Raw genomic sequence first — 27,690 nt, forward strand, 5'->3', positions numbered from 1 at the left:
GTTCTTTTTATCTGTTTTCCAGTTCTCTCAGGGGTGATTGCTCCACAGGTAGTTGTAAATTTACTGTGTCCATGAGAAGAGGTGAGTTCAAAGTCCTGCTATGCTGCTATTGTCCCAGCCTCTGACTAAAGTCACTTTTCTGTTGCTGCTTTCAATATTTTCTATTTTTCTTGACTTTTTACTGTTTGACTATGTGTGCCTTGATGTGGATCTATTTGAGTTTATCCTGATTTGAGTTCTTTATGATTCTTGTATGTGCAGATTAATGCTTTTCATCAAATTTGGAAAGGTTTTAGTCATTATTGCTTCAAAAATTTTTTCTGCCCTTTCTGTCACTCCTCTCCTTTTGAGACCCCTCCAATATGTATTTCATTATTTTTCATGGTATCCGTGATCATTGAGGCTCTGTTCATTTTTCTTTATTCTTTTTTGTTGGGGGGGGGGGTCTCTAATTGGATCCTCTTAATTAACCTGTCTTCAAAGTCACTGATTCTTTCTTCTGCTAATCAAATATGCTGTTGAACTCTCTAGTGAGTTTTTTTTTTTTAAATTTTAGATACTATACTTTTCAGAATTTCTATTTGGTTCTCTTTTATAATTTCTGCCTCTTTATTGATATTTCCTATTTTGTGAGAATTCTTATACTTTGCTTTAATTATTTAGGCATGGTTTCTTTATTATTTGAATGTATTTATACTCCAAATCTGTGGTTTAAATTTAAAGTCATTATCTAATGTCTTATATCTGGGGTTTCTCAGGGACAGTTTTTATTGACTGCTTTTTTTCCCTGTGAGTATGCATCATATCTTTCTGTTTCTTTCCATCCCATAATATTTTGTTGAAAACTAGAAAATTTAATATATTTTATGTCAACTCTGAAAATCAGAAAACCTACTTTAGATTTGTTGTTTCTTTCTGTTTTGTTGTTGTTGTTGCTGTTGTTTGTTTATTTAATTTTCTGGACTAATTCTATAAAGTCTGTAATCTTTGTTGTGTGCAGCTCTGAAATATCTGATCAGTTTGTATAGTCATCAAGTAATTCTTGGACAGAGATTTTCTTAATTTATTTGAATCAGTAAGTCTCCCAGCCTTTGCCAAGGGGCTTTGTGTGTATATGTTGGGACATGCTTTTAATACTCTGGCAGGCAGTTTATAACTTTGTGCCTTCATTATCTGCTGGAGCTGGTCCTTAAAGTCAGTCAGATGTCGGGCATGGCCTTTTTAGATCTTTCCTCAGCATGCAAATATTTATGCTCATTTTATGATCCTTTTGATCCCTAGGAATATGTCAGAGTTCTTCAAAACCCTTTATGGACCTCACATTTCCCATTTTTCCTTTTATCTTTCTTGGCCAGCCATTTGTTAGCCCCAATTGATATCACTGTCTCAGGCAGTTGCAATGCTAAACAGTTGCCACTGATTGTTTATGACAAATGCTCTGGGATGGATTATTTGCGGAGAGTGCTCTCTGATGCAGTTCAAATAAAGATAACCCCTAAGAATGAAGCTTTTCAGAGAACTTCCACACATGTTAAATAATGAGAATTCTCTGGGGATGGGCTTTTTGGTGAGTTCTAATCCTGTTCTTCCCCCTCCAGTATTTGCTAGAATACTCATTTTCCCAGCTTTGATAGTTGTGAGTCTGTTTGCTTTCAAAGCTACCACAGGTCTGGGGAGAGGGAGAAAGGAATAAGCATATTAAAATACCATAAAGTTGATTATTTATGTTTTCTTTGGGGGGGAAGGAAGATTGCCCCTGAGCTGACATCTGTTGCCAATCTTCTTCGTTTTGCTTGAGGAAGATTGCCACTGAGCTAACATCTGTGCCAGTCTTCCTCTATTTTGTATGTGGGACACCATCACAGCGTGGCTTGATGAGTGGTATATATGTCCACTCCCAGGATCTGAACCTGTGAACCCCAGGCCACCAAAATGCAGTGCATCAACTTAACCACTGTGTCACCAGGCAAGCCCCTAAAGTTGACTTTTCTTAATGAAATTCAGTCCTTTTTCTTGAATAAATGCTCCTTTAATTGTTATATGCTTTTAGTTAATTTCGAGAGTTATTAAAAAGTTGTTTTAGACAATTTTTTTCCAATGTATCATTGGTTTTATAAGGAACAGATTTTCAGAAGTATTTATTCCACAATTTCTAAGTTCTTCTGCCCTCAAGTGTATTTTAAATGTTTGGGACCCTCTAGGTTTGAATAACTTTATTTACTGGGACACTGGCTAATAACCAGCTTGAAAAGAATTTCATTTGATTACACTGTGGTGCCAACTAATGTCTTGAGATGTCATGGATGAGCTGCCCTAGATGAGCTTCTGGTTAGTTGTCAGATCTGTAGTACTTGAATTGCCAAACCTCTGTTTGTATCAGAAGATAAGAATGATATATTCAAAATGCTAATTTATTTAGTTCCATAGTCTTTAATCTCTGGCTTCTAATATGAGTAGTGAATGAATAAATGCATTTAAAATAAGTAAATACATATCAGTCTTTGCATTTTTGCACTGACTTAGCTTGTTAATTGTGAATCGTTAAATACAAATAATGGACTTTTTACAAAGCACACTGACTTTAATACTTAAATTAAGGTTTAATTCCTGTGTTTATTTCATTATTATATTTTCACTTGACAAGTGATAAAAATTCAAATCACTATGTGAAATAACTGTTATAGCACCGTAGAGCTATTAAAGCTATGAAACCCTAGGAACACGTAGTGAGAAAGGATAGTCATCAGTATGTGGACTGTTCCTTTATGAAATTTCCTCAGAATATCTTTAGAATGCAAGACCTCAGTATAGTTCATCAGTTCAAAGAGAGTCTTATTTTAAATAATGACCTAGGATGTACTTGTTTTTCACTCTCTATTAGAATATTTGTTTATTTATTATGCAACTCAAGAAAATGTTTATCTCTCAGGGATAGTAGAAATGCTATTGCCTATATTTTATTCATAACCATGTTAGTACAGCAATCTCCAGGGTATTTGGAAAATTTGAGATGATACCAGTAATAATCCATAGCATTTCAGTCACCAAATGAAAAGACTCTTTCTGCATACTGATTGAAAAGTAATCTGTAATAAAACTTCGTCAACGTTTAAGTTTCACAATAATGGCATCTGAACACCAGATTATTAAATCACGTTGGAGTCTCTTTTTCCTATTCCTGTAAATGAGGTCACTCTTCAAAAACAACATTTTGCCTTTGATAGCCTCTTACTAGCTGTGTGAACTTGGACAACTTGTAAAATCAGAGAACCTCAGGGATAAAAGGAATTTTAAAGGTTATATTTCCCAGTTATTCACAGATCTTCTCTGTTTTCAGCACTCCCACAGAGTAGTCATTCCACTTCTGTTTAAACATTTTCAGTAACAGGGAAGTCAGTGCAACCTGGTGAACTCTAACTGGTTTCAGACAACTCTGTGTCACAAGAATTCTTTGTTCACTCTTTCTTTTGAATCAGTTTCCTTATACTGAAAATGTGGATAAGTACCTGTCTATTTCACAGAATTATTGTAAGGATAAAATATATAATGCACATAGAAAATACGATGTATATTGTGAATCTGGGACATATCTGTAAAATACTCTTGTTACGTCCAGTGTAGTAAACTATTTTATTTATTTATTTTTTTGAGGAAGGTTGGCCCTGAGCTAACATCTGTTGCCAATCCTTCCTCTTTTTGCTTGAGGGAGATTGTTGCTGAGCTAACATCTGTGCCATCTTCTTCCATTTTATATGAGATGCCACCACAGCGTGGCTTGATGAGCCGTGTTTGGTCTGTGATGGGGATCCAAACCTGTGAACCCCAGGCCACCAAAGTGGAGTGTGCAAACTTAACCACTACGCCACCAGGCCAGCCCCAGTAAACTGTATTATTATTCACAAATATTTGCTTCTATTCTCTGGGGAAAAATTATACTTCATCACTCATTGGTATCAATCTTGGGTCAGGTGACTTGCTTTGGCCTGTGGAATAAGAATCCAAATGACGTGTAACTTTTGGGGAGAAACTTTAAGAGCCAGCATGTGGTCCCATGTTCCCCTTTCCTTTCTGTCCCAAGAACTAGCAATACTTCAGACAGCCTGCTTCGACTGACTGAATCCAGGAATGAAGACAATACGGAGCAACATAGCTAGCCGAAAATGCACCTGTCACATAATTCACTGAGAAGGTTTTGGTTGTAACCAAACATAACCTCACCTATCTTCTTTGATGCAAACTTTCTCCTTTCTGCAAAGGCTTGCTTTTCAAATTTTTCTTCTTGCAGACTTCTTACCACTGTGAGGAGACCCTTTTTCCCTGCTGATTCCATATGAACTTGACTATGAAGCAGGCAGGAAAGTGCACTTTCCTGGGCTGTACACATAAGATTTCAATAACATTACTGATTCAAGTAGGTAATTATTGGATAAATTGAGAAACTTTTCTCCAAATAATGACCTTTTATGACATCATTTTCATGAAAATTCGTTTGGATTTGTCCTTTTTCTCTAACTGAGGAGGGACAAACGAAGCAAATCTTTAGGTTTGTGTGAGAAGTATAATGTATGGCCCCAGGCTCAGGGAGCAGATCTTTGCACAGTGAGGTTAAATACTTTCCTTAGAATAACTTAGAGACATTTTAAAGTAGAGATTCTTCTAAAATCATGAGAGTGTTTAAAATTCACTATGTCTCTCCAAATCTAAATGTAAGAGGGTTGAAAACAGCACATCCTTTGGGGAAAAATGAGGCACAATAGAAGACAATAACAAAAAAAGATATTATTATATGGCATTTATTAATGTGACTAACCTTTACATGCATTGTTTATTTCAGTCTCAAACAAGGTGTGAAGTTTATTTTATTATCAACCTTAGTTTGCTTGAAATTTAGGGTTAGAGAGGCTGTGAAATTTACTCGCTATTACATAGCAGTTAAGTAGTGGAATCAGGCTAGGTGCCCAAGGCTGTCGCAATTCAAACTACAGAGCTTAGAAGTGAAATGTTGTATTGTTTTCTTTCTTTCTTTTTTTTTTTTTGAGGAAGATTAGCCCTCAGCTAACATCTGCTCCCAATCCTTCTCTTTTTGCTGAGGAAGACTGGCCCTGAGCTAACATCCATGCCAATCTTCCTCTACTTTCTATGTGGGATGCCTGCCACAGCATGACTTGGCAAGAGGTGCCATGTCCGTACTCAGAATCCGAACCTGTGAACCTGTGGCTGCTGAAGCGGAACATGTGCACTTAACCACTGCACCACCAGCCGGCCCCTGTTTTCTTTCTAAAATGTAGAATTGTATTAGTATGGGGAGTAGCACCCTGTGCAGGTAAGACCTCAGGGTGCCTGGGTGACCTTGCCAGAGCTTCTCTTAGAAAGTGAGGGATCAGTTTGGTTATTCTAAGATTTTGTGTGTGTGTACATATTTGTGCATAGACAACCTCAGAATTTTTTTCTCCTATAGACTTTGTTATAAAGAAACTGTCTTAGGTCAATCCCTCTGTTTCTCCTCATACCGCTAGAGCTAATATGAATTTTTTCCTATTTCAGGATGACCTTCATAGTTATGTTAATATAACATTATCTCAATAAAGGTATGAAGGAATACTATAATTTTTGGCTCTTTTTTTGTTACTCTATTCTTACTATTTTAAATAAGGTCTGTTGTATAATAGGTGCTCAAAATATATTTTTGACTATATGAATTAGCATGTTAATATATATTAATTATATATAATATATATTTTTCAGAAGAACTCAGTTCCTGGAGCTAATTCTGTGATGGGATCTCCTGCCTATTAACATATTCCAAAAATAGTGTTAATTGTGAGTTGGACCATTTTGGCTTGTGTACTTAGTTAAATAGTCCCACTGTAAGATGTAAACATTGACTATTGAGAAGTTATTAGATTCCCAAAGATGGTGGATTGAGTTCATACATTAAGGTCCCAGTGGAATGAATACAAAAGCCTGTACTAGTAAAGAGAAAGGAGGGAGTTCAGCGATGTCAACAAAATTTCTGAAGTCAGAAATCATATGAAGACAAGTTAGTAGGTGAAATAGCTGGAAGTATGTCTGAGGATGCTGCATGGGAGCCCATCTTCCTCATAAATGCCAGAGAAGATGCAGGCTTTGAGTAAATTGATTCAAAGAGCAGAAATGTAAGGTGGGACTCAAAATAATGGGATTAACTGGACTTCTGTGTACAGAATAGCTGAGCACTTCAGCCCTCTTATCTATTTTCTCTTTATCTCCTTTCCTCAAGCAGCCTAGCCTTTACCTTAATGTAAAAACAAACCCAGACAAACAAAAAACAACCAAGGAGTTTCTCGGCAAAGAAATTTAAATAAGTGCTATGGAAGAGCTAGGGATCTTAAGGTAGGTGTTGGTACCTCAGGGTAAAGAGCTCCTCTGGTGATGCCTGAGGCTGTAGGGGACAGACTCCTATCAGGTGGCTTCCTGATCCTGCATCCAAAGGATGCCTCCCAGTCCACAAGCCCCTCCCCATATACTTGGAAATCCCCTTTAGCTTTTTCAGTCAGAGAAAAGGTGTACGAGGGAAACAAAGCTACCTACAGCACAGCGAGTGAAATAGAAACAGATACTTAGAATAATCTTTTTTCATTTGATTCATTTTTGAGCATGAAAGCAATTTAAGATCTTCAGGCAAATGAAAAAGACAGAAGTTAATAAACAAATAACTTACCTTAGAGAATATATAATGCAAGACAGAGAAGAGAAAGAAAAATTTAATTTTTGCCCTCAGAGTTATTTGAGAGATATACTCTCATAAAAAAGCGTAATATGCTAAGAAAAAGAAATAATAAAAAACACATAATGTCTCTTGAAGATTAAAAATAGAAATGCCAATGTTTAAACATTATTACATGAGTCGAAATTTAAAGTTTAAGAGACTTTCCTGAACATTAATCAACACAAAGAGCTGAAAATTATAAGAAAAAGAAATTCAAGAGCTCTATGCGGAAGCACACGACACTGCCGGTAGCAGATCCTGAAGGAGAGAACAAAGGAAATGAAAGGAAGATTTAGTCAAATAAATTTCCTAGGTTTGAGCAAGGGCATGAAATTTTAGATCTAAGAGGGATTTTTTAAAAATCCAATTCTAGTTCTAGATTCAATATGATAAAGTTTTCAAATTCCAAGGGGAAAGAAAATAATTCTGAAAACTGAAAAAAAAATCACCCACAAAGAAAAGATAACCCACAACATAGGATACTAGAATTTAGTGGTGGAAATCCCTTCAAAGTTCAATGGAAAAATAATTTTAAACGTAAAATTATGCATTCATAAAAATATAAATCAAATATGAAGACATAACAAAGAACCTTAAATGTTAGAAAATGTAACTCATACACATATTTTCTGAGGAAGTAACTGAGAATGAATTCCAGAAATACAAAGTAGAAAGCAATGAAGGGAAAACATAGGTTGTAGGAAGTAGCGACTGATTCAGCAGTGGAATAAATGGAAATTATCAGATTATAGTGTATACTTGGCAAGAGAAAGAGTCATTTCGTGGTCTATCTAAAGATTGAACAAAACAGAAAAAAGATGTTAGCCAATAGATATATTAAAGGATGTGATAATTTCAAGAATTTGATAACATCATGTTATGTTTCTGTCAGCAAGAAAAAAATGAAACGTCGTTGGAGATGCGGGGAGGAGGGAAAATGTGCAGTTAAGTCATGATCTGAGTAAGAAGTAAAATAAAACATGATGATCAACTGATAGGTTGTAGAAAATAAGATCCACTTGACTTTGCATCTAGGAAGAATTTCCTTCAAATAGCTTGGCTTTCTTGAACTTAGAGCCTTAGAAAATATCATACAATGCTAACAAACTGTTTGACCCTTAAGGGACTGATATTTGTGTAAATATGTTAATGTAACCTCTGTTTACTGGTTTTAAACTTTAAAATCAGTTTTTCCTCAAAATATGTAACCTACTTTTGTTTACAAAGAAATGTATATGTTATCAACCTTAACACTGTAAAAAATACAGGTAAAATTCATGGAAACTAGGGATCAATGGCTAGTAGATTTCAAAGGAAGGAATTAAAAATACTTTTTTATATAATGAACAGCTAGAAATGATTGTCTAAACTAGATAGCAAAATTAAGTTTTAAGCATATTATTTAATTTTACTAAGTTAACCCAGAGAGGAATGAAAATTAATTTAAAAATTAAGAGAATGAAAGGAGGTCCAAGTTGTCATAACAGATAGAAACAGAAGTATTTAAAAGTGCTCATCTTTGAGGGGCCGCACTGGTGCTTCTCAGCCCAAAACCTTTCCCTCTTTATTGTTTGATCGTTTGAACTGCCAGCTGAATATATTACCCTCTTTCCAAGGTATCATTTGTGTTAAGACAACCGCTTCGTGGTACGGACAGTCTTGAGCATATGTAGTTTGGATTTCTCAATTAAAAATGGACAGTGGACATAATATTAATGTTATAATTTTTATTATAAGAAGCATTACAGAACTATCCTACCATTCAAAAGAGAAATTTGACCTATTCATAAAAATCTGTTCTGAACAGAAATTAATTTGGGGCAGCTAAAAATTGATTGAATTATTTCACTTTTCATTTGTTCAGCTCTTTAGCTATCTTTGGACACAGCCAGTAATAACGTGAATAAATAAAAAGTCCTATCATTGTTTCTATGTCAGTGGCCAATAACAGACTTATAATGAGATATAAAAAGGTTGTAATTCTCGGGTCAGCATAGTAGAATGTTTAAAAACAGAAACCCACTTATTTCCAACTTTACAGCATGCCAATAATCTACTGCCCTAAAAATTGCCTCATGCTTTGAAGACAGCAGTAGTTTTAGTAGGACAATTATTCAACTGTAAAGAGCAGATTTTATTTCATGTATATGGAAGGCTGTCAAGATTTGACATTTTATATTTGTCTAGCATTTGAAAAGATATTATTATTTTTTGTTAGAATTTGTAGGAGGGAAAAAAAGCTATAAAAATTCAATCTCACATGAAATTGTTAGAAATTGCCTTTCAGTTGGCTGGATAAATAGATTATTGATTTCACCTTTTTTATAAAATGAAAGGTTAATGAAAAAGAATCACACAACATTCATTTCTAGGAGGACTCACACACATAGTTTGATAACATTCACTTGCAAAACATTTAGTATTTATACACCAAATTTATGAGCTGTTATGATGTTCTGATAGGGAATGAATTATGGCATATGCTTTGCTCCATGATCCTGCCAATTTGTAGTGATTGCTGTTTCGCATTTTAAGCAAGTCTTATTTAATATTGAGGACCACTTACAGCTTTGGATAATGGAGAAAAGTTTTCTATATCAATTGATATGGTCCGACTGAGAAAGTGACAAAACAGGCCTCTCTTTCCCTTTGTTACTGAGGATAGAAATAGAAACACATACAGGCAAATTTCAGTGTATTATTATTATAATCCTTGTGACTACACCAGTAATTTTTCAAAGAATCTACTGGTGTAAGATAGAAAGTTCCATACAATTTAGTATTTTGCCATTAGCAGAAGATGGAAATCAAAATTGATCTGAATGAAATTTGTTAAAATTACCTTGTGTTTCTGTTTTAAGTATAGGCATACTTTGGAGCTATTGTGGGTTCAGTTCTGGACCACCACAATAAAGCGAAAATCACAATAAAGCGAGTCACACGAATTTTTTCGTTTCCCAGTGCATATAAAAGTTATATTTACACTATACTGTAGTCTGTTAGGTGTACAACAGCATTATGTCTAAAAACAAATGTACACACGTTAATTTAAAAATATTTTATTGCTAATAAATGCTAACCATCTGAGCCTTCAGAGAGTTGTCATCTTTTTGCTGGTGGAGGGTCTTGCCTCCATCTTGATGGCAGCTGACTGATCAGGATGGTGACTGTTGAAGCTTGGGGTGGCTGTGGCAATTTTGAGATTCGTAAGTATATATTCAATAGTAACTAAAATTAGATGGAAATTAAGGGAGCACAATAGAGTAGGGGACAAGGCAGCACAGAAAACTAGCATTAATTTGTAAAAAGAAAAAACCCTCTTTTTGATTTATTCACTTTAAAAAATTAATTTCACATTCCATCTTTCATTTGACTGTTATACTAAAAGTAAATATAGTAAACCGGAGGAATCAGCCCAGCTTCACCATGGACTGGATTTAAATAGTGTTGGAGAAATAGAATTTAGTACAAAATATCCTCTCGACTCAGAAAACTTCTCCACAAAGGTAGAAAAGAAAGAAAACGGTTTTGTCATTGAATAAGCATTAAACCAGAATGCGAGGTGCATCACAGGCAGTCACTCAAAGATTGCAAAGACAGAACGACACGGCAACATTTGATAGACCAAATAGACTCAATCCATTACATACATGTTCTCAAGATAAACCACAACTAGTCCTCAATCAGAGGGCTTGACAGCACCGTTTGTCACACATAGTTCATCCTACATTCACCTGGTGATTGAGGTGACCATCTGTTCTTGCTAATTGGCTCTGTCCAAAGGAAACATAAACTTCTCATATCTTTATAACAGGAGGTAGTTTTGAGCAAGGCACTGACTGAAGTTAGGCTCCTGCCTCCCACAGAAACTGCGAGAGAGTGGCATGATCTTCCTTGATGATCGCATTTCAAGGAGACAGTTCCCAGGTCCCTGATAAAAGAATTCCTGGATCATAAAGCTCATGAGAGGTATATTTAGTTTAGAAAAGATCAACCTATATTTCAAAGAGACGACTTACAATTAAAACTTTTCTTAAGTCAATGCTCTAAGAAAAGGGGGGAGAGAACGTCTTCCCTATTTTCAACAGAGTATTAAACCTCTTATTTTAAATTTTCATTTGCCCCAACAGCAATTAGGGAGAAATAACAAAGATTTTATGAGCTAGAATTCTCTTCTGGATCACTAATGTTAATTTTCACAAAGGAAAGTCATTGATATTAATAATGAGATTTGTAGCTTAAAGCCATCCTTACTCACTGAAGTCTAAGCTTTGCTGTGTTTAAACTTATTCAAATAATGAATACCGAGTAAATATACCAGAGATAATATTGAAAAATTTTACCCAAGTAGGTCTTTAATTAGTGTTTTACTGAAGATGTCTGTGCTTATATAGCAATAGCGGAATTTTGGAAGATTTACTTTGTTTGGTAGACTGTGAAGTAGAGTTTCCAGATTTAGCAAATCAAAATTCAAGACACTGCCTTAAATTTGAATTTCCAATAAATTCAAATTTAATTACCTATCTTGTGTTTTGTCTGGCAAATCTATTCTGAGTTGTGATGGTTGAAGCAATAAGACATTCCACTTATGAAATTAGCTAAGTACTAGAAATTTGACGAAAGGCCAGTAAGATGTAGTCATTCCTTTCATTTATCAACTGGAAAATTGCCTAGAAATAGTTAAGCTTATCAAGGGACTGTGGTTTCCAGGGAAGAGAATTAATCTGGAAGTCAGAAAGTTAATATTAGCATTTATTTAATGCCAGCAAAGTGCCAAGCTTAGCTAAGAGTTCTACAAGTATTATCTCATTTAATTCACACAACATCTTTAGAAGTACAGAGTAATATCAACCTGTTTTACAGATGATGAAAACAACTTTAAAATAGTTCAGTAAGTTTGACAAGCAGAACTGTGCTTTAAATCACAGCCTGTCCACACTGAAGGCTGCCTTTCCTAAACTGTATACTGTACAGCCTATCCGATGGCATAACTTCTAAGATCTGTCCCCTTTTTGTCTAGATCTGTGGCCTGCCTTGGATGAGCCATTTAATGTCTCTGTTTTTCCATGTTGGCATATATAAAATTAGAGCAATAAATTAGGTGATTTATAAGTTTGCTTCATTTCCACAGCTCTATGATTTTGTCAAGAAAGCAGATAGTTATGCTAGTGAAGTATAAGAAATAGAAATATACTTAATTTTGCCTCCATCTAGATTTTAAGGTCAAACAGGGCACACAGTTTCTTTCATATCCCTGTATTTCTTCTCAGTATGTGCTATATTATTCTGCATAGACCCGCGGTGGATGCTTGAGTAGGGATTGGGATCATTGGATTGTGTATTTCTTCTGGCAGTAAGTCATTCAACCATGAGGAAGAAAAGAAAAAATTCTCGAGTTTCCTGTGTTTTTCTAATAACCTGAGAATTGACATAAGATATGGGAGAATGCTGAATATGCTGAATGCTTATATGCCGAAATGGTAGTGGTGAACTATGTAGGTTAGTAAACCATGCAGGCTAGTAGCAGGAAGTAATGACTGCTTGCTGGGAATCAGAATATGCATATGAGACTCCAGTTCCTTTAAAGTTACCCCATTCTTTTAAATTCTGGCACAACTATCCTCTTCTTCTCCTAAAGCTTTGTTCTTCACACCTCCACTGGCTCCCATTATCTTTCAGAGCTGAGAAGATACATTCTTCAAGATAGGCATAGACTTCCAACTCCCTCTCCTTCCTGCCTCTCTCTCTCTCCCTCTCTGGTTTTCTGTCTGTCTCTCTCTCTCTTTCGGCCTTCATTTTATTTTAGTAAGAAATAAATGGAGATAAATGTAAAAATCTCAAAGTGATTCACTTTAAAAAAATGCCATATATGAATGAATGGAGGCATAGTTTCTGAATAGCTGGCCTTCAAGGTATATGAATTATGAATCTACAAGCCAGAAGGAAGCACACAAGATCATATCAGAAATTAGACCTGTCTTGACAATGTGATGATGGCGTTTGGGACACATACCCCAAACTATGGCACCTTGGCATATTGAATATTTCGAGCTGAAAGAGTTTGAGGAAATGGCAGAAGGAGGAAGGTCATTTTGACCTACCCCCTTCTTCCTTGAAATGGGCCATAAAACTGTCATGTGAGAGGTGCCCTCTCTATACCCAGAGGAAAGGAACATCCTTACCTCCAGAGATAAAGGGACATGGAGAAGAATGCAAACAAACAGGCCTTGCTGTTTCCCCAAGTTTACCACACTCACCTCATACTCCTTGACCTGTCCTCTTCCTCCATGAGTGTGCCCGCCTCATCAAACCTAGCATAAAATGCTCAGCTCAGGCCTGTTATTTGGGTCTTCATTTCCTTATGAAGCCTCCTGTGTCACAGAAAAGTTAAATGAAATAAATTTGTCTGCTTTTCTCTTGTTAATCTGTCTCTGTCAGTTTACTTTTCATATCTAGCCAGGGACCCAAAGAGGATGGAGGGGAGCTTTTCCCTCTCTACAGTGACATGGCCGTCAAAAGACATAATGGTATTTATAGCTAGCCTGCAGATGATTATTCTGCATCTAAACTCTGGCAAGTATAGATTTAAGATGATGTGTTTCAAATCAAGAAACTTGGCATTGGCAGCAGGTAGGCTGGGTTTAATAGGACATAAATGTCGAAGAATTGAGAAGATTGAGTTTTAAGAGAAGATTACAGAAACAGGTAGTATAAATTACAATGCCATGATTCACTCAAATAGATGGGAACTAAAGGAAATGTTATGTAGTTTAATATTAGGAAAATATTGCTTTCCAAAATAATAATGTCAAAAATGTAATATTATTTTTCAACCATAAATAAACAACCAAACCATAAACCATAAAGATAACAAAGTACCATAAGGCTAGGCCATGCTCATCAAATGAAAAAATTAATTGTTTGGGATCGGAAGAAGGGACTGTGCCTCTGCCTGTGTTCTTTAAATCGATACATTTCTTCTGTAAAAAATTAAGAAAAGGCAAATATAAATAAAATTAATAAAATATAAGACAGATTGATAACTACAGCCAAAAATAAAGACTTAAGCACAAGATGTGGCAGCTAAGAGAATTTTCCCACATGGTTGGCACTGTTTTACTGGAAAGCAGATAAAGACATTTAAAGGAGGCAAAGTGTGGGGAAGTATGGAGAATGAGATTTATGGCACATTGTGGAGAAGCAAGGTACAAGGGAATGATCTCAGAATGTGGAATAGAACAGGAAAAACTGCCAAAGGTTGAAGCCATGGAGTTGATGTCAAAACACTGGAAAAATCTAAATAGATTAAAATGAACTATGGAGATTTCACAGTAGGCTATTCCCTCCTACAACTTCCAGAACACTGGAGGCTGTTTAGAGAGAGTTCAGGAAGTAACAGAAAGGAGTGTTTTTTTCAGAGAACTCAGAGCACACATATACCAGCAGTGGCCAAACATCAGTCAATGGATCTTCCAGTTGAGAATACCATGGAGAAGTTTTTACATAAATATAGATTGCAAGGCTGTATTAGTGATCTCTTGCTGGGTAAGGAAGTACGTCTAAGTTTAGTGGCTTAACACACATTTGTTGTCTCACAGTTTTGTGGATCAGGAATCTAGGTGACCTCTGGCTTGTCCTCTGGCTCAGTATCTCTCACAAGGCTCAATTACATGGTAAATATATTGATAAACTAAGCAGAGCTCTGGGGTGATTTCACACTTAAAAAAAGGATAAAGCTAGGATTAATTTTTACCTTATTTGCATGATAAAAAGGATTAAATAAAATAGAGTGGGCAAAATGGAATATAGAAAAAGTGAAGATTTCTGTTAAATAAACCTGCCATCTTATATTTCCTGGTTGAATGAATATAGTTTTAAAGTCCATATATAAGTATAGATTTATTTATTTAGATTTATATTTTTATCTATATCTATGTATCATTTATCTATCTATTGACTTTATATCCATTAGGAATAAAGGTTAAACCATATAGTTTTAAACTCCATATATAGCTATAGACTTATTGTTTATATTTATATTTTATCTCTGTCTATCTATCATCTATCTATCTATCTATTGACTTTATATCCATTAAGAATAAAGGCTAAACCATCTTTTACTTAAAGAAATAGATTTTAAAGTATACTAAACAAAATGATATACAACTTAGGTACATTTTCCTTTGGTATATTTAGCTTTATATTCTTAGCCACTAATATCTGAGAGTTTTTTAAGAAGAGAAATTTGGTTTATAAATAAGAGTCACTGAACTCTAGAGAGTGTTTATTAAAGAATAACACCCAGAGATAATTTTAGATTTAGCTATAGATGACTAATTGATCAGAAGCTTTTGAGAATATAACATGTTCCCAGCATATTCTTAGGCAATGTGAATACTAAGAAAAAAATGTTAAAAAATCATGTAGTCTACGTTGGAAGAGAGATGAATGACTCTTCTGTTCACTCCTCATCATCTTTCCAAGTGCAGCCTCCAAAACATACTGTAGCCTAAATTTCAATATCTTCAAAGATGGGAACTGTCTTAGTTTGGACTGCTATAACAAAAATACCATAGACTGTCTTCAACAACAGAAATTTATTTCTCCAAGTTCTGGAGGTTGAGAAGTCCAAGATCAAGGTGCTGGCAGATTTGGTGTCTGGTGAATGTCCTCTCCATGCTTTGCAGATGGTCATCTTCTCACTGTGTCCTCATATGATGGAGAGGGAGCTCATCTCACTCCTGTCTCTTCTTGTAAGGGCACTAATCCCATTCATGAGAGCTCCACCCTCATAACCTGATTACCTCCCAAAGGCTCCATCTCTGAATACTGTCACATCGAGGGTTAGGATTTCAACGTATGAATTTTGAGAGGACACAAATGTGCAGTCCGTAACAGAAATCACTTCACACTGCCTGTTTCACTGTTAGAGATCTCCAATTAATTGAGACCATTCTCATATAGTATCCATATTTACCTTTCTAAAATTTCCACAAATCAACCTTTGTTCTGCTTTATGTAATATCATAGGGAGCCTAATCTCTTCCTAGACTGTGAGCTTCCTGATGACAAAGAACATGTCTTTCTCCTACCTCTAGATATCACATGCCTGGTAACCAGTATATATTTTGGATAAATGGCCTCTAATCTCTGAACCCTGTTTTTAGAATAGCTCTGAAATTACAGTTTCCTTTGTATTTACCTTAAGTATAAATGGAGGCAAATGCTGTATTCTCTAGGGTCAGGCTCATATCTTTGTTTCCACAAATCCATAGAAGAATAGCTAAGCTACTTGTAGTTCATGGATATGGACTTTATCTGCTCTGACCCATAAAACCAAATTTCTTTCTTGTAATTTATTGCCCTCTTGGCATTTTCAATTTTGCTTTTTCCCTGACCCCCTTCTTGAACTTCCGACTTTCAGCCTCTTAACTTACTTTTGAGCTATGTTTCCACTGATTCTATGGTGCCAGCCCTTGAAACCCCTGTCCCAGTTCTAAGCTCTGACTTGATTTGTTCCCCCTTGAAGCCATCCACAGCCTAGTAGGGTGGATTCTTCTTATGATGCATTGAATTGAGTTCAGATTTGTTCATTCTTGTGGTGGTTATTTATTGATTAGTAGCGAATGCATGAAACATAATGAATTTGGCAGTGAGCTGGAAAAGGTAGACCTGGAAACTAATAGCCACTACAGAGTAATGGCTCACAGGTCAGGTGATTGGTCTATATTTAGGTCTCTCCAAGCAAAAGTGATTATTGCAGGGGTACAAGTTGGAGAAAATTAAGCAGGCCAGAGTCATGACATGATGGTCAGGGCCATCATCAGGTCAAAAGCCAGAAAGAGAGAATGCCACAAGAATTAGATCAGCACAAATGCCAGACAACCTACAAGGTCACTTGTCAGAACGTCCTCCCAGGCTGAGGAAGAGGAGCAGAATCAAGTAGGGAGAGAAGATAAGAGAAAGAACCTTGACATTAGGTTTTACCCCTTTGACTTTGGGTTTTTATGTGTTCCTGTCCTAAAAGGATCTAGGCTTAGCCTAACTAGTTCAGGGCATGTAGCTGACTGGGTACATCTCACAAAACTGGAAAGTTTATTGGCTATGGCATTCCTGGCAGGTAGATTTTAAAAATTGCTCTGTTCCAGCCACCCTGAGGGTCGTGCCTGACTCTCATCACCTTTATTATTACAATCCCTTTCCTTTCTCCCTGCATTTCCTTGTTCATGCAAATATTCAGCAAAATAATAACTATTGACTTATCACTTATGATATATCAAATACTGTGCTATATGCTGGGGAGTGCAATGAGGAGTGATAGAACCACAGTTTCTGCTCTCAGAGAGCTACAGATGAGTGGAGGAAGATACTCAAGTGCCGGGGTCCAGCCCCAGCCGAACAGGGTCTCCTGAGGGATGGACGGCGTCGGCGAAGGAGGAGGCAGTGAGACAAGGAGTTTGGTGTCCAAGTCCAACTTTATTTTGTGTATGCATGATTTATATAGGGCTCAGGATATGCAAGGGTGATTTCATGGGACAGTCCCAGTACATATTTTTGGCTCGCGTAAGCAGGTTTTTGTAAGGTAGACAATGGTCCTAAGAGCAACCGTATCTAGGGAGTCAAGCTTCTGCAATCCTTTACTTCAAGGAGGCTACCCCCAGCCGCCTCCTGACTCAATGGGTCGTGGCAACCACCGTCCTCCCAGAGAGATCTGTGGGGGCTACAGATTTCTTTGTTCCCTATCCACTCCCATCGCTCCACCCGACCAAAGGAAGGGTCAAAATGTTCTTTCCCTAGAAGATGTTTTTCCCCAGAACTTTCCCTAGGATATTGCGTTGTATCATTCTCATTCTCAGGGCCGGGCTGACTTCCCCTGAAATAACCCCAGGTGCAGAACAGAGTAAGCAGAAGCAGGAAAGTCAAAAGTACCAGGGAGACTTGTTGCAGGGGCAGCCTGGTAGATTCCCTTGAGGGTCGCCGTGCGTCCCCTCATCTCTCTCCCGGATCGTGTCACAAGGCAGAGGCTTAACTTGTAGGCTGACGGCTCCCAGCATCTCCCCCTTTTTTGTTTTTTAGAGAGGCAAGTTGCACTTCAGCAGAGACCCTTTCAACGGCTCGCCTTAGCAGTCTGATGATGACTGGAAAAAGAAGAACAATCAGAAGAAATCCTAAAATAATCCCCATAGAGATAAAGAAATGAGAAGTACTAAGTGTGTGATGAGTTATGAAACTAGAAAGGGAAGTGAAAAAATCAGAAGCAGAAGAGGAGGAGGCAAAATCTTTTTCAGCTCCATTAATGGCTTGAATTTGATCATGGAGTGAACTTAGGTCTAAAGTTAAGTCAGAGTGATTCCAAATTCCCGGAATATGATTTTTCATTTTATCCCAAGAGGTCTGAGATGCATTGACCTGTAGAGGGGTAATACAGATCCATCTATAATTTACATGACAAAGAAGAGTTAAGCAAACCTTTAGATTCGTAAGTTCTTGTCCTATTTGAAGTACAGCTTCTTCTGAAGCATTAACTTTAGCTTCTAACTTTCGATCTACAGCTTCTTGTGCGGCTAAGGCGAGAGTAATGTTTTTAGAGAGATCATCAACACAGGAAGCTGTGTGTATCTGTTTGGTGAGTGCTATGGCTGATACAGTCAAGGAAGTAGGGAGAGTGATTAAGGCTGATATGCCCAAAATTAGGGGAACAACAAATCTTTTTGATCTAGAGAGGAACTGAGTGGCTCCCTCAATTGTTTTAAGGCCTGTATCATCAAACTATTTTTCTTTTAAAGAGACAGGTACAATTATATAAGGTGATTGTTGTAGAATCATAACATTTTGTATTTTTACAGCAGGAGATAAATAACTAGTCAAAATACAGTTCTTACAGGTTATATTATAAATTTGAGAGTCCAGGTTCCTAATATTAAAGCAGTGATAAACTGGCGGGAGTGCTGTAAGAGATCAGTAGCCTGTTTTAAAGTAAGCAATCCAACATCATCATTCCAAGGTTCAGATAAATGAACAGGTAGCATAAGGTAGGGGGGTTGTTGTAATATGATTACAGCTTGTACCTCTATATCAGGGCTCAAACAATTAGTTAAAATACAATCTGGACAGGAGATATCATAACAAGAATTATTAAAAGAGATAGACATAGCAAAACTGTGTATAGGAGAGGCCAAGAAAATATAAGGGGCTGGGACACAGGCCTTAACCTTATACAACTGTGATCCTGTTGGTCTAATCAATACAACATTCTGTAAAGCAGCTATGGCCTGCAACAAGTGTGGTTGAATTTGCCAGAGTCAGTAGAAAGAATAAGAGGGCAGAGGCGAGTGCGGACGGGGAGCCAAACGTTTAAAAGGTTTCTCGCGGAGTGAAAGTCGTCTCATCTGGGCTACCGGGGGAGATTTATCATCCATCTTGACTTGGAAGCTGGGGCTCATCCACTTTTCTGGAGGTGGGGGCAGAGGCTGCTTGCGGTACATGCTGAATCAGACGATCAGGAATCCACCAAGGAGATGAAGCGTCCTGTGGAAATATGCAAGCATATCCTCGACCGCTGGTTAAGAGAATATCAGGACTTTCCACTGTCCTATAAGCAAGTCCTTCCATTTGACCTGTGGTAAAATTTTTTGTTTATTATCATTCCAATGTCTCATCATACGTGAACTTAATAGACTAAATAAGTCTAATTAGTTTAGAATTTTCCACCTTATAGGAAGAGAGAGTAAATTTCTCTGTGAAGTCCCAGGGGCCCTCTGAAAATCCCCAGAGAAATCCTTCTCCTTCATTCAGGTCAAAAGAAAGCCTTTATTTAGGATTTGAATATTTTTGAGGGAGAAGTTTGTCAAAAATATCAACAGGTTTTAAAACACTTGTTCAAACAACACTCACTGTGAAATAATGCTCAGGTATCTATTCAAATATCCATTGAAAATAGAAACAGTCAAAAAAAAAATCTTAAGAGTGACCTCAGTTATTATTTTAACAAAACAGATTTGTTTTTTAGGTAGACTTAGAGCAGGCCAAAAGTTCAAGATAATCATCCTTTGAGAGTGTAGGGGAGGAAGACATTTCCTCTTCCCAAATGGGGGTTCGTCTGGCCGGAGAACGAATTAAATTCACATGAGACAGAATAGCAAGAGAAAATTAAACAAAGCTTTATGAGGAACCATGGCCTGGGGCCTTTCTTCCCGAAGGAAGAAAGGGCACCAAAGAAGTGGGGTGCACATAGTGGTTATATACCCCCAAACAGGGTGTTTCACATGTGATTGAAATGTCCCTCCCACAGTAGTCACAAGACTGCCCTGTCGGTACAGTGCTTGATGGACACAGCAGGTAGTGGTCTGCTGTCTCAGAGGGCGTAGCAGGAGGCAAGTTGATTGTCTGGAGCTGGGCAGTCACAGGTGAGTGCAGCAATCAGTTCCTAGCCTAGGGAAAGATGCTTAATCCTTAAAAAATGCCAACGTTGGGAGGGGGAGGGAAGTCAGTTACAGGAGGTTACCAAACTAGCACAATAAAATGCAGATTTAAGTCCTTGCCTTTGGTATTGATTAAGAGTTTCTAGAGAGAAGGTCATCTCCTTTCTTCTTCCTGGTACAGAGAGGGAGGCACCTTTTACAGATAGAGATTTACCTTACAAATGTAAACGTGTCCTAACAAAGGGCAAGTTCCATTCCTCCTTCCCTGTCCCAGTTTATCAAAAGCAATCAGCCTCAAATAATCCTGATACCAAAGAGACATATCTTGGGGTGGCCAATTTCAGGTCCCCACAGTCCCACCTTTGAAACTTTAAGAAGTTTCACAGTCCAGAAGCTGAGTGGTAGATTGATTCTTCTCACTGAACACGTTTCTTAGTGCTGTTAACAGATCAGTCCAGTTAAAGTCATTTTAGAAGGCAATGATGCAGGTGGGCTCCCAAAGTTAGGCCTATATTTTGGAAGCAAGCAATCAGGTATTTAATAAGTATTTCTATGGAAATAGAAGAAAAACAAGGTTAGTGATTGGATCAAATTATAAACTAGTTCCTGAGTCCAGGAGGCAGCCAGTCAAGAAGACTTCTAGATGTCAGAGTGAAGCATCTTTAGCAGCTTGAAATGTCTCTGATGATGTCATTGGGCATTCAGATATCTTTCTGAGTGGCTTACAGGATACACAGCAACAGGCAGGAATCTCTGTTAAGTTTCTATCAAGTTGTCCAGCTTTAGTTAGCAAGGCTTCAGGAAAAAGAGCAGGTTCAATTCTCAACGATTCCAAATGAAAATGAGGAAAAAAATGGAAAACATTAGTTTGTAGGTTTCTAACCAGATATTTCAGTGGAAGAACTCAGTATCCAGTTCAGTTCACAGGTAGAAAAGGCCTCAAAGACAATTAACAGAACTAGGATCTAATATCCACAAATGTGTATTTTAGTTTTTCACTGAAACATAGTTCTTCTCTCTAAAATCACCCTCATTTTTACCAAAGGTAGCCAGACTAAGACTAATTCGTTTGCAAAATAAGTTTAGTTTCAAGAAACTTGGCCCAATTATTTACATAAGTGCAGCAAGAATTGCAGTTGATCAAATAGGCTCTTAAATCTGCTTTGCTGGAATTCTTTATGAGGAATCTCAGATTGAACTTTAAAGACCTCTCGAGGCCAGGAAAGCTAAGCCAAGGACTTGCCATCAGATTTTGCCTGCAGCACCTACAGATTTGGGTGGATTTCTCTCTTCTTGAGGTCCCCCAAAATATTCCGAGGTTCCTTACATCTGCCAGATAAGCAAGCTTCCTTACTTACCAGGTAAGATTGCTGGAATCTCTCTCTGTAAAGCAAGGTACCAGGCCCATATTTCCAAGTGGCTTATTTCCACAAAGTCAACCTTAGTCCTCAAAAGTGGTATTGTCATATCCGAGTCTGTATGTTTCTCTCAAATATGACATTCCAGTCAAAGCTTTGGCAAGATAACCAATGTTTCCAATTGTGTCCTGTTATAAGGAGAACAGATTCTTATTGAACTTATGCAAATAACTATATTGCCATGAAATAAACATACTCACAAAGAGTTTCCAAATTCTCGAGGGATCAGGTAGGGAGAAAAAGATAAATGTTTCAGTTTTGCTCACAAAGGTATAATTTCACTAAATTGCTAATAAGTCATAGTTAGCACAAGAAAAAAGAGAAAAAAATTTTCTTGAATCTGAAAAAACAAAGCAAAACATCAAAAAATCAGCAATATTTCAAATAAAAGTCACAAAAATTATCATCCTCAGTTCATTCACTCCTGTATAATCAGTTCTTGATCTTAATCTTCTGTTAGCAGTTTTATGGGGTCATCAGTTTCTCCGTTGGATTTCTGTAATTTCTTACCCAGAGTTCAGTTCTATGATCTGAAAGTTTATCAGAAAACTGTGTTCCAGAGTAAGTGTCAGAGTCCTTTCCATGAATCCCTCTGAAGATGAGACATATTTGCAAAAGCAAAAAGCAGAGTAAAACAACTAACTGTAAATAACAAAAGACTTAAAAATGACAATTGACAGAGAAACTTATTATTTCTGTGATATACAACACCTTAAACTAATAATTAGAATTATGACTGATAACCAGGGCAGATCAGAATTTTAGGAATGTTATATAATTTTCAAACCACTTATATCAATAACATTTACCCACATAATACAACTTAAGAAAGATTATCATCACTTTATCTGACAATGCTTCCAATGTAATTTAACAGACCAAATGAGCCTAATTAGTTTAGAATATTCCACCTTATAGGAAGAGAGAGCAAATTTCTCTGTGAAGTCCCAGGGGCCCTCTGAAAATCCCCAGAGAAATCCTCCTCCTTCATCCAGGTCAAAAGAAACCCTTTATTCAGGATTTGAATATTTTTGAGGGAGAAGCTTGTCAAAAATATCAGAAGGTTTTAAAACACTTATTCAAATAGGAAACAACACTCACTGTGAAACAATGCTCAAGTAGATACTCAAAATGACAACAAATAGTCAAGGGTAAATAGCTAAGAGTCAAAATTTTAAGAGATCTCTTTCTGAAGATGGGAAATCATTTTAGCAAAACAGATTTCGTCTTTTAGTTAGACTTAGAGCAGGCCAAAAGTTCAAGATAATTATCCTTTTGAGACAGAAAATCAAATTCTAATTTTTGTACCAGTTTACTTTTTCATATTGAAACCCATTTACCTAATTAGATTCATTTCAATCTTAACCAACTTGACCAGGTACAAAACTCTTTTCAAAATTTCTATAACTTTCTTTTACATTCAGAATTTGTCCCATGATTTCTTTCTTACTTTCTAGTATATTAAGACAAATTTATCTTTCTTAACCCAACAAACAAAATATTTCCATTCTTTATACCCTCTTTACTGAAAACATACATTTTACTTTCCTTGAATTCAGAACATTTTCCCTATTAACTTCTAGTCACTTTAATTACATATATTAATTAGAACTTTTAACCCTTACAGACTGTAGTAAAAACTGTAAACTAAGCAATTATGAACTGTTTTTTTATATGAACATTATAAACACTTTTCATAACTTCTAGAAACATGCCACTTTACAATGAAACACAAGGCATACTTTCCAATAGACCCAAACGCTTTTAGCCTCTTTGCAATAAGAAGCCAAAAGTAGATAAACTTACATTTAATAATTAGTGTCTAATATCTTATTTGGAAATGATCTAGATACTCAATGAATTTTATCATTCATTTAAATTAACCTAGCAAAGCTTCAAAACTTCAAGTTACCAAAGATTTTGGAATTTATTTTAAATACACATACCATAAACTATAATTATTGCTAAAAGTTTATCTATAAACTCTTATTTCATTTATATCTAAATCATTTGTTCCCAATAATGATGTTTAGATTACCCATAAAAACTTTGAGACATTAGACAAACTTTAGCTATCATTTAAAGCTATTATGCTGACAAATTTCTAACAGACAACATGAACTTATTTGACTAGTAAACTCAGGCTGCATATTTGCATATGCAGTGCTAACTCTGGAGGACATATGCAAACATTTTAATCAAACCAACAAACTTAAACTTTCATTAACCAAAGATTAATCCACATCATCTTAACTTAAAAGACATTGGGTTAATTTCTATTTCATTTAGAATTTATGTAAGCGCTTACTTTAAGCCAATTAAACATAGCTCTTAGTTTTGGCCATATCACCTGGGGGTAAAAATATCACACAGATATAGACACATAGACACAGACACACAGACACAGAGCCTTCACACATATTGTTTTAAAAATCATTGCCATCAATCAGGTAACGAGTCAATCACCAAGAGAGGGCACCCCACTTGGTTGCCGGGGTGATCAGGCCCAGAAACGGGGGCGGGGGGAGCTCCCAGAGGTGGAGCCTTTGATATCTTAAAGATTTCTTTGTTTCTCAATTGCAGGGCTCAGAAGAGCCAAAAATGGTCACTGTAACTTTAAGAGAGAGGAAAGAAAAGGGTCCATTACCTTGAAAATCTCCTGAACCTAGGGAAGCATCCTACTTGTTCTGCCTGTGGGATGTTCCTATAGCAAGGGGTGATAGGGGCGTCCCCCTGCATTGCATCTCTTGTATACCTTCCCTATTATTCCTGGCAGTCATAAGTGCCTGGTGAATGGTCCCCAGGATAAAAGAATAGAGAAAAACAGTGAGGAACTTTCTGCCAGTCTGGGGGACATTCTACCCAATTGCAGCCTGGAGCCATTCTCCCAAGAAGGGGTTCCCATACTCAACCAAAGGTTAGAGTTTGGTACTTTCCTTGAACTGGAGTCCCCATTGGGACTTTTCCCACAGTTCAGAGCATGGTCAGGTGTCAGAGGGAGGGATACCATTCCAGCCTTAGGAAAAGAAACCTTTCACGGGAGTCTTGGAGATTGGCAACCCGTGCCCATGTAAAATTTGTCTATTAGAGATAGAGTCAGGAAGGAATGGATTAATTCATTCTCCATCACCCTCAGGCTTAAGGTACTGATTCTCTTCAGGCTGAATGCCACAATTTGCCCCATAGAGTAGCCATGGGCAGCAAACATGGATTCATACAGCTGTCCGAGAAGGTTCCCGATGGAGCAGTGAATTTAGATCCATCCTCGAAAAGAGAAAGTCACAGGGAAAAAATAGGGCACTTACCAGAACTTGAGCTTACAAACAGATGAAGCAAGTTCACCAGAAATGATGTGGGGTCGGTGAGCCGAGGAGTCGAAAGAAAGATTTCTTGGGCTCTCAAGATTTGGCGGCAGTGCTCTTTTATTTAGAGAATAGCATGGAATAGCATGGGGACAGGACCCATGGGCAGGCAGAGCTGCTGCGTGGTGACAGGACCCACGGCCAGGACTTAACAGGTCTTGCTCTTATAATGTTGCACAAGGAAGTATTCCCAGTTAGACATTTTAAAACATACTTAGGCAAAGTTGATATAACCTCTTTATAAAGAAAATCAGCTTCAAAGTTGTGTTCCCACTATCATCCAGGTTTCCAAATTAACAGTTTCCTCTTCGGGGAACCAGGAACACTGTTCTTGTACGAAATGTAGGAATTTAGAAATCTGTCCTGAAGAGGCTTTTATGCCTCTTTTTATTATTTATTTATTTATTTAATATTTTATTATTTATTATTTATTATTAATGTTATTATTTCTATACAGAGCCTTCTTTCTTTAGACTCAGTATGGCCCAAAACTTCTCAAAAATTCTTAATATTTTTTACTCTTCCTAACCTTATTTCACTCTCCCTTTCTGGAGAGGGACTAAAACTTCTCAATTTTTTAAGTTCTGACCTACTACCTATCTGTCCTTTCCTCACTCTCCCTTTCCAGAGAGGGGCTAAAGGGGGCTCTTCTTTCCAGCCCTAGGTAGGAGCCTATCCGTCCCGAGAAGATGGGGGAACTTACCCTTCAGGTCCGTGTTCGGGCGCCACTTGCCGGGGTCCAGCCCCAGACGAACAGGGTCTCCTGAGGGATGGACGGCGTCGGCGAAGGAGGAGGCAGTGAGACAAGGAGTTTGGTGTCCAAGTCCAACTTTATTTTGTGTATGCATGATTTATATAGGGCTCAGGATATGCAAGGGTGATTTCATGGGACAGTCCCAGTACGTATTTTTGGCTCACGTAAGCGGGTTTTTGTAAGGTAGACAATAGTCCTAAGAGCAACTGTATCTAGGGAGTCAAGCTTCTGCAATCCTTTACTTCAAGGAGGCTACCCCCAGTGGCCTCCTGACTCAATGGGCCGTGGCAACCACCGTCCTCCCAGAGAGATCTGTGGGGGCTACAGATTTCTTTGTTCCCTCTCCACTCCCGTCGCTCCACCCGACCAAAGGACGGGTCAAAATGTTCTTTCCCTAGAAGATGTTTTTCCCCAGAACTTTCCCTAGAATATTGCATTGTATCATTCTCATTCTCAGGGCCGGGCTGACTTCCCCTGAAATAACCCCAGGTGCAGAACAGAGTAAGCAGAAGCAGGAAAGTCAAAAGAACCAGGGAGACTTGTTGCAGGGGCAGCCTGGTAGATTCCCTTGAGGGTCGCCGTGCGTCCCCTCATCTCTCTCCCAGATCGTGTCACAAGGCAGAGGCTTAACTTGTAGGCTGACGGCTCCCAGCACTCAAGGAGCAAGTATAATGTAGCACAAGAAAAGCTACGATAGAGGAACAACACATAGGAGAATACCCAAAACAGAGTTCTCTGCCGTGTCTGAAACCTGTGGTCAGACATTGCAGAAGTACTTCCTTTTCAACAATCCCTGGTTTGCTGGCTTCTCTCCTGCGACTGTCTTGATATCTATATCCTGGGTTCCAACATCTCCCTCTTTTCTCATTTTGCCTCCTAAACTGCATTGTTGGATTGAGTAACAATACTCTGCTGCCCTCTCTGCTGCTTAGCAATCGTCTTATTTATTTTATGTTCACTCCCTCTAGCCTGTGTGCTTGGCTGCTGTAAACCTGTCCCTTCCAATCAAGCTCAGATCTTTTCACTCTCAGCCTGTGACCTTGACTCCTATTTACTGAGCAGATTGAGGTTATCTGGAGAGAATGCCCTCAACCCTCCACTGCTGCTGGCTGACCAAGAAATCATCTTCTTTGCATATAAATATTTCTTTCTTGTATCCCATTTGCTTTTTTTCTCCTGTCTCAGAGAAAAAATGCAGCTTTTCCTTTTTGGTCCTAATCATGCCACCTGTGCTTTTGACTGAATTCTTGCTGCCTCTGAAACTCAGTGGGCATCCATTATTCCCTCTCATTGGATTCTTTCCATCTATTAGAAACATGTTAAGACTACATAAATCTAAAAAATATTTTACCTGATCCCAAGATTTTCTTTTTTAAATAGTCTTCCATAATGTTCTTTATTCATCACAAAACATGTCAGAAGATCTCTGGGCATTGTTTCTTCTATTTTCTCACCAATTATACATATTTCCTTTTTATTGTCTTCAGATTTTGATAATCAGTTTTTACTTGTGGCATCGCCATGGCTTCCTCTTCTGCTGCTCTGATTTGTGGAAAAATATCTCCGCACAGTAAGGAGGTCTCTTCAAAAGTGGTTACTCAGGTGCTTTAGCCATTAGAATAGACCATCTGGATTCGAGGCCTGGCTCCACCAAGGACTAGCATATGAAATGGGCAGTACTTAGCCTTCCAAATCTCAGGTACCTTTATTGAGCTGCTGCAAGAATTATATTTTTTAATTCTTATAAATCTTAGAAGAGTCCTTGGAACAAAGTGACCACTCATAGCTATTATTGTAGTTTAGTTATCTTCCTAATTCACCCTCTATATGCAAAGGTCATACCATCATATATTTTAATGAAATCAAGCCACTGACACTGTGGTCTGCACACGGCTGATTATCAAGAAATACTGATGATGTGGGTACTGAAAAATATAATTTGCAATGTAGTCAAGCTTTCACAAGCCTTGATTTACTTGGAAGTACA

The 27,690-nt window shown here is 37.5% G+C and overlaps 1 protein-coding gene and 1 long non-coding RNA gene across 8 annotated transcripts in view; one reads left to right on the forward strand and one right to left on the reverse strand.

The window, feature by feature from the left end:
- The window catches only part of LOC139044594 (uncharacterized), a 222,987-nt gene that overhangs the window by 139,827 nt on the left and 55,470 nt on the right, over window positions 1-27,690 (forward strand). The gene's annotated exons all lie outside the window — the stretch shown is intronic.
- Window positions 17,205-26,560, reverse strand: LOC123279590 (endogenous retrovirus group K member 7 Env polyprotein-like). Of its 7 annotated transcripts, XR_011495120.1 has the most exons (4): window positions 25,653-26,372; window positions 21,528-21,715; window positions 20,530-20,607; window positions 17,205-19,276 (listed from the first exon to the last, which is right to left on the reverse strand). XR_011495120.1 is itself a non-coding variant. In XM_070487932.1 (3 exons), exons 1-3 carry the CDS (start codon window positions 25,795-25,797, stop codon window positions 17,869-17,871), a joined length of 258 nt encoding a protein of 85 aa, XP_070344033.1. In that variant the 5' UTR covers window positions 25,798-26,365; the 3' UTR covers window positions 17,205-17,868. The 7 variants fall into 7 exon arrangements, 2 of the variants coding, with proteins under 2 accessions (XP_070344033.1, XP_070344027.1); XR_011495119.1 differs by lacking the exon at window positions 21,528-21,715 and having other exon boundaries at window positions 25,653-26,367; XR_011495118.1 differs by lacking the exon at window positions 21,528-21,715 and having other exon boundaries at window positions 20,530-20,677; window positions 25,653-26,367.

Source organism: Equus asinus, chromosome 2 (genome assembly GCF_041296235.1).
Source record: "Equus asinus isolate D_3611 breed Donkey chromosome 2, EquAss-T2T_v2, whole genome shotgun sequence".
In the NCBI taxonomy this organism is placed as follows: domain Eukaryota; kingdom Metazoa; phylum Chordata; class Mammalia; order Perissodactyla; family Equidae; genus Equus; species Equus asinus.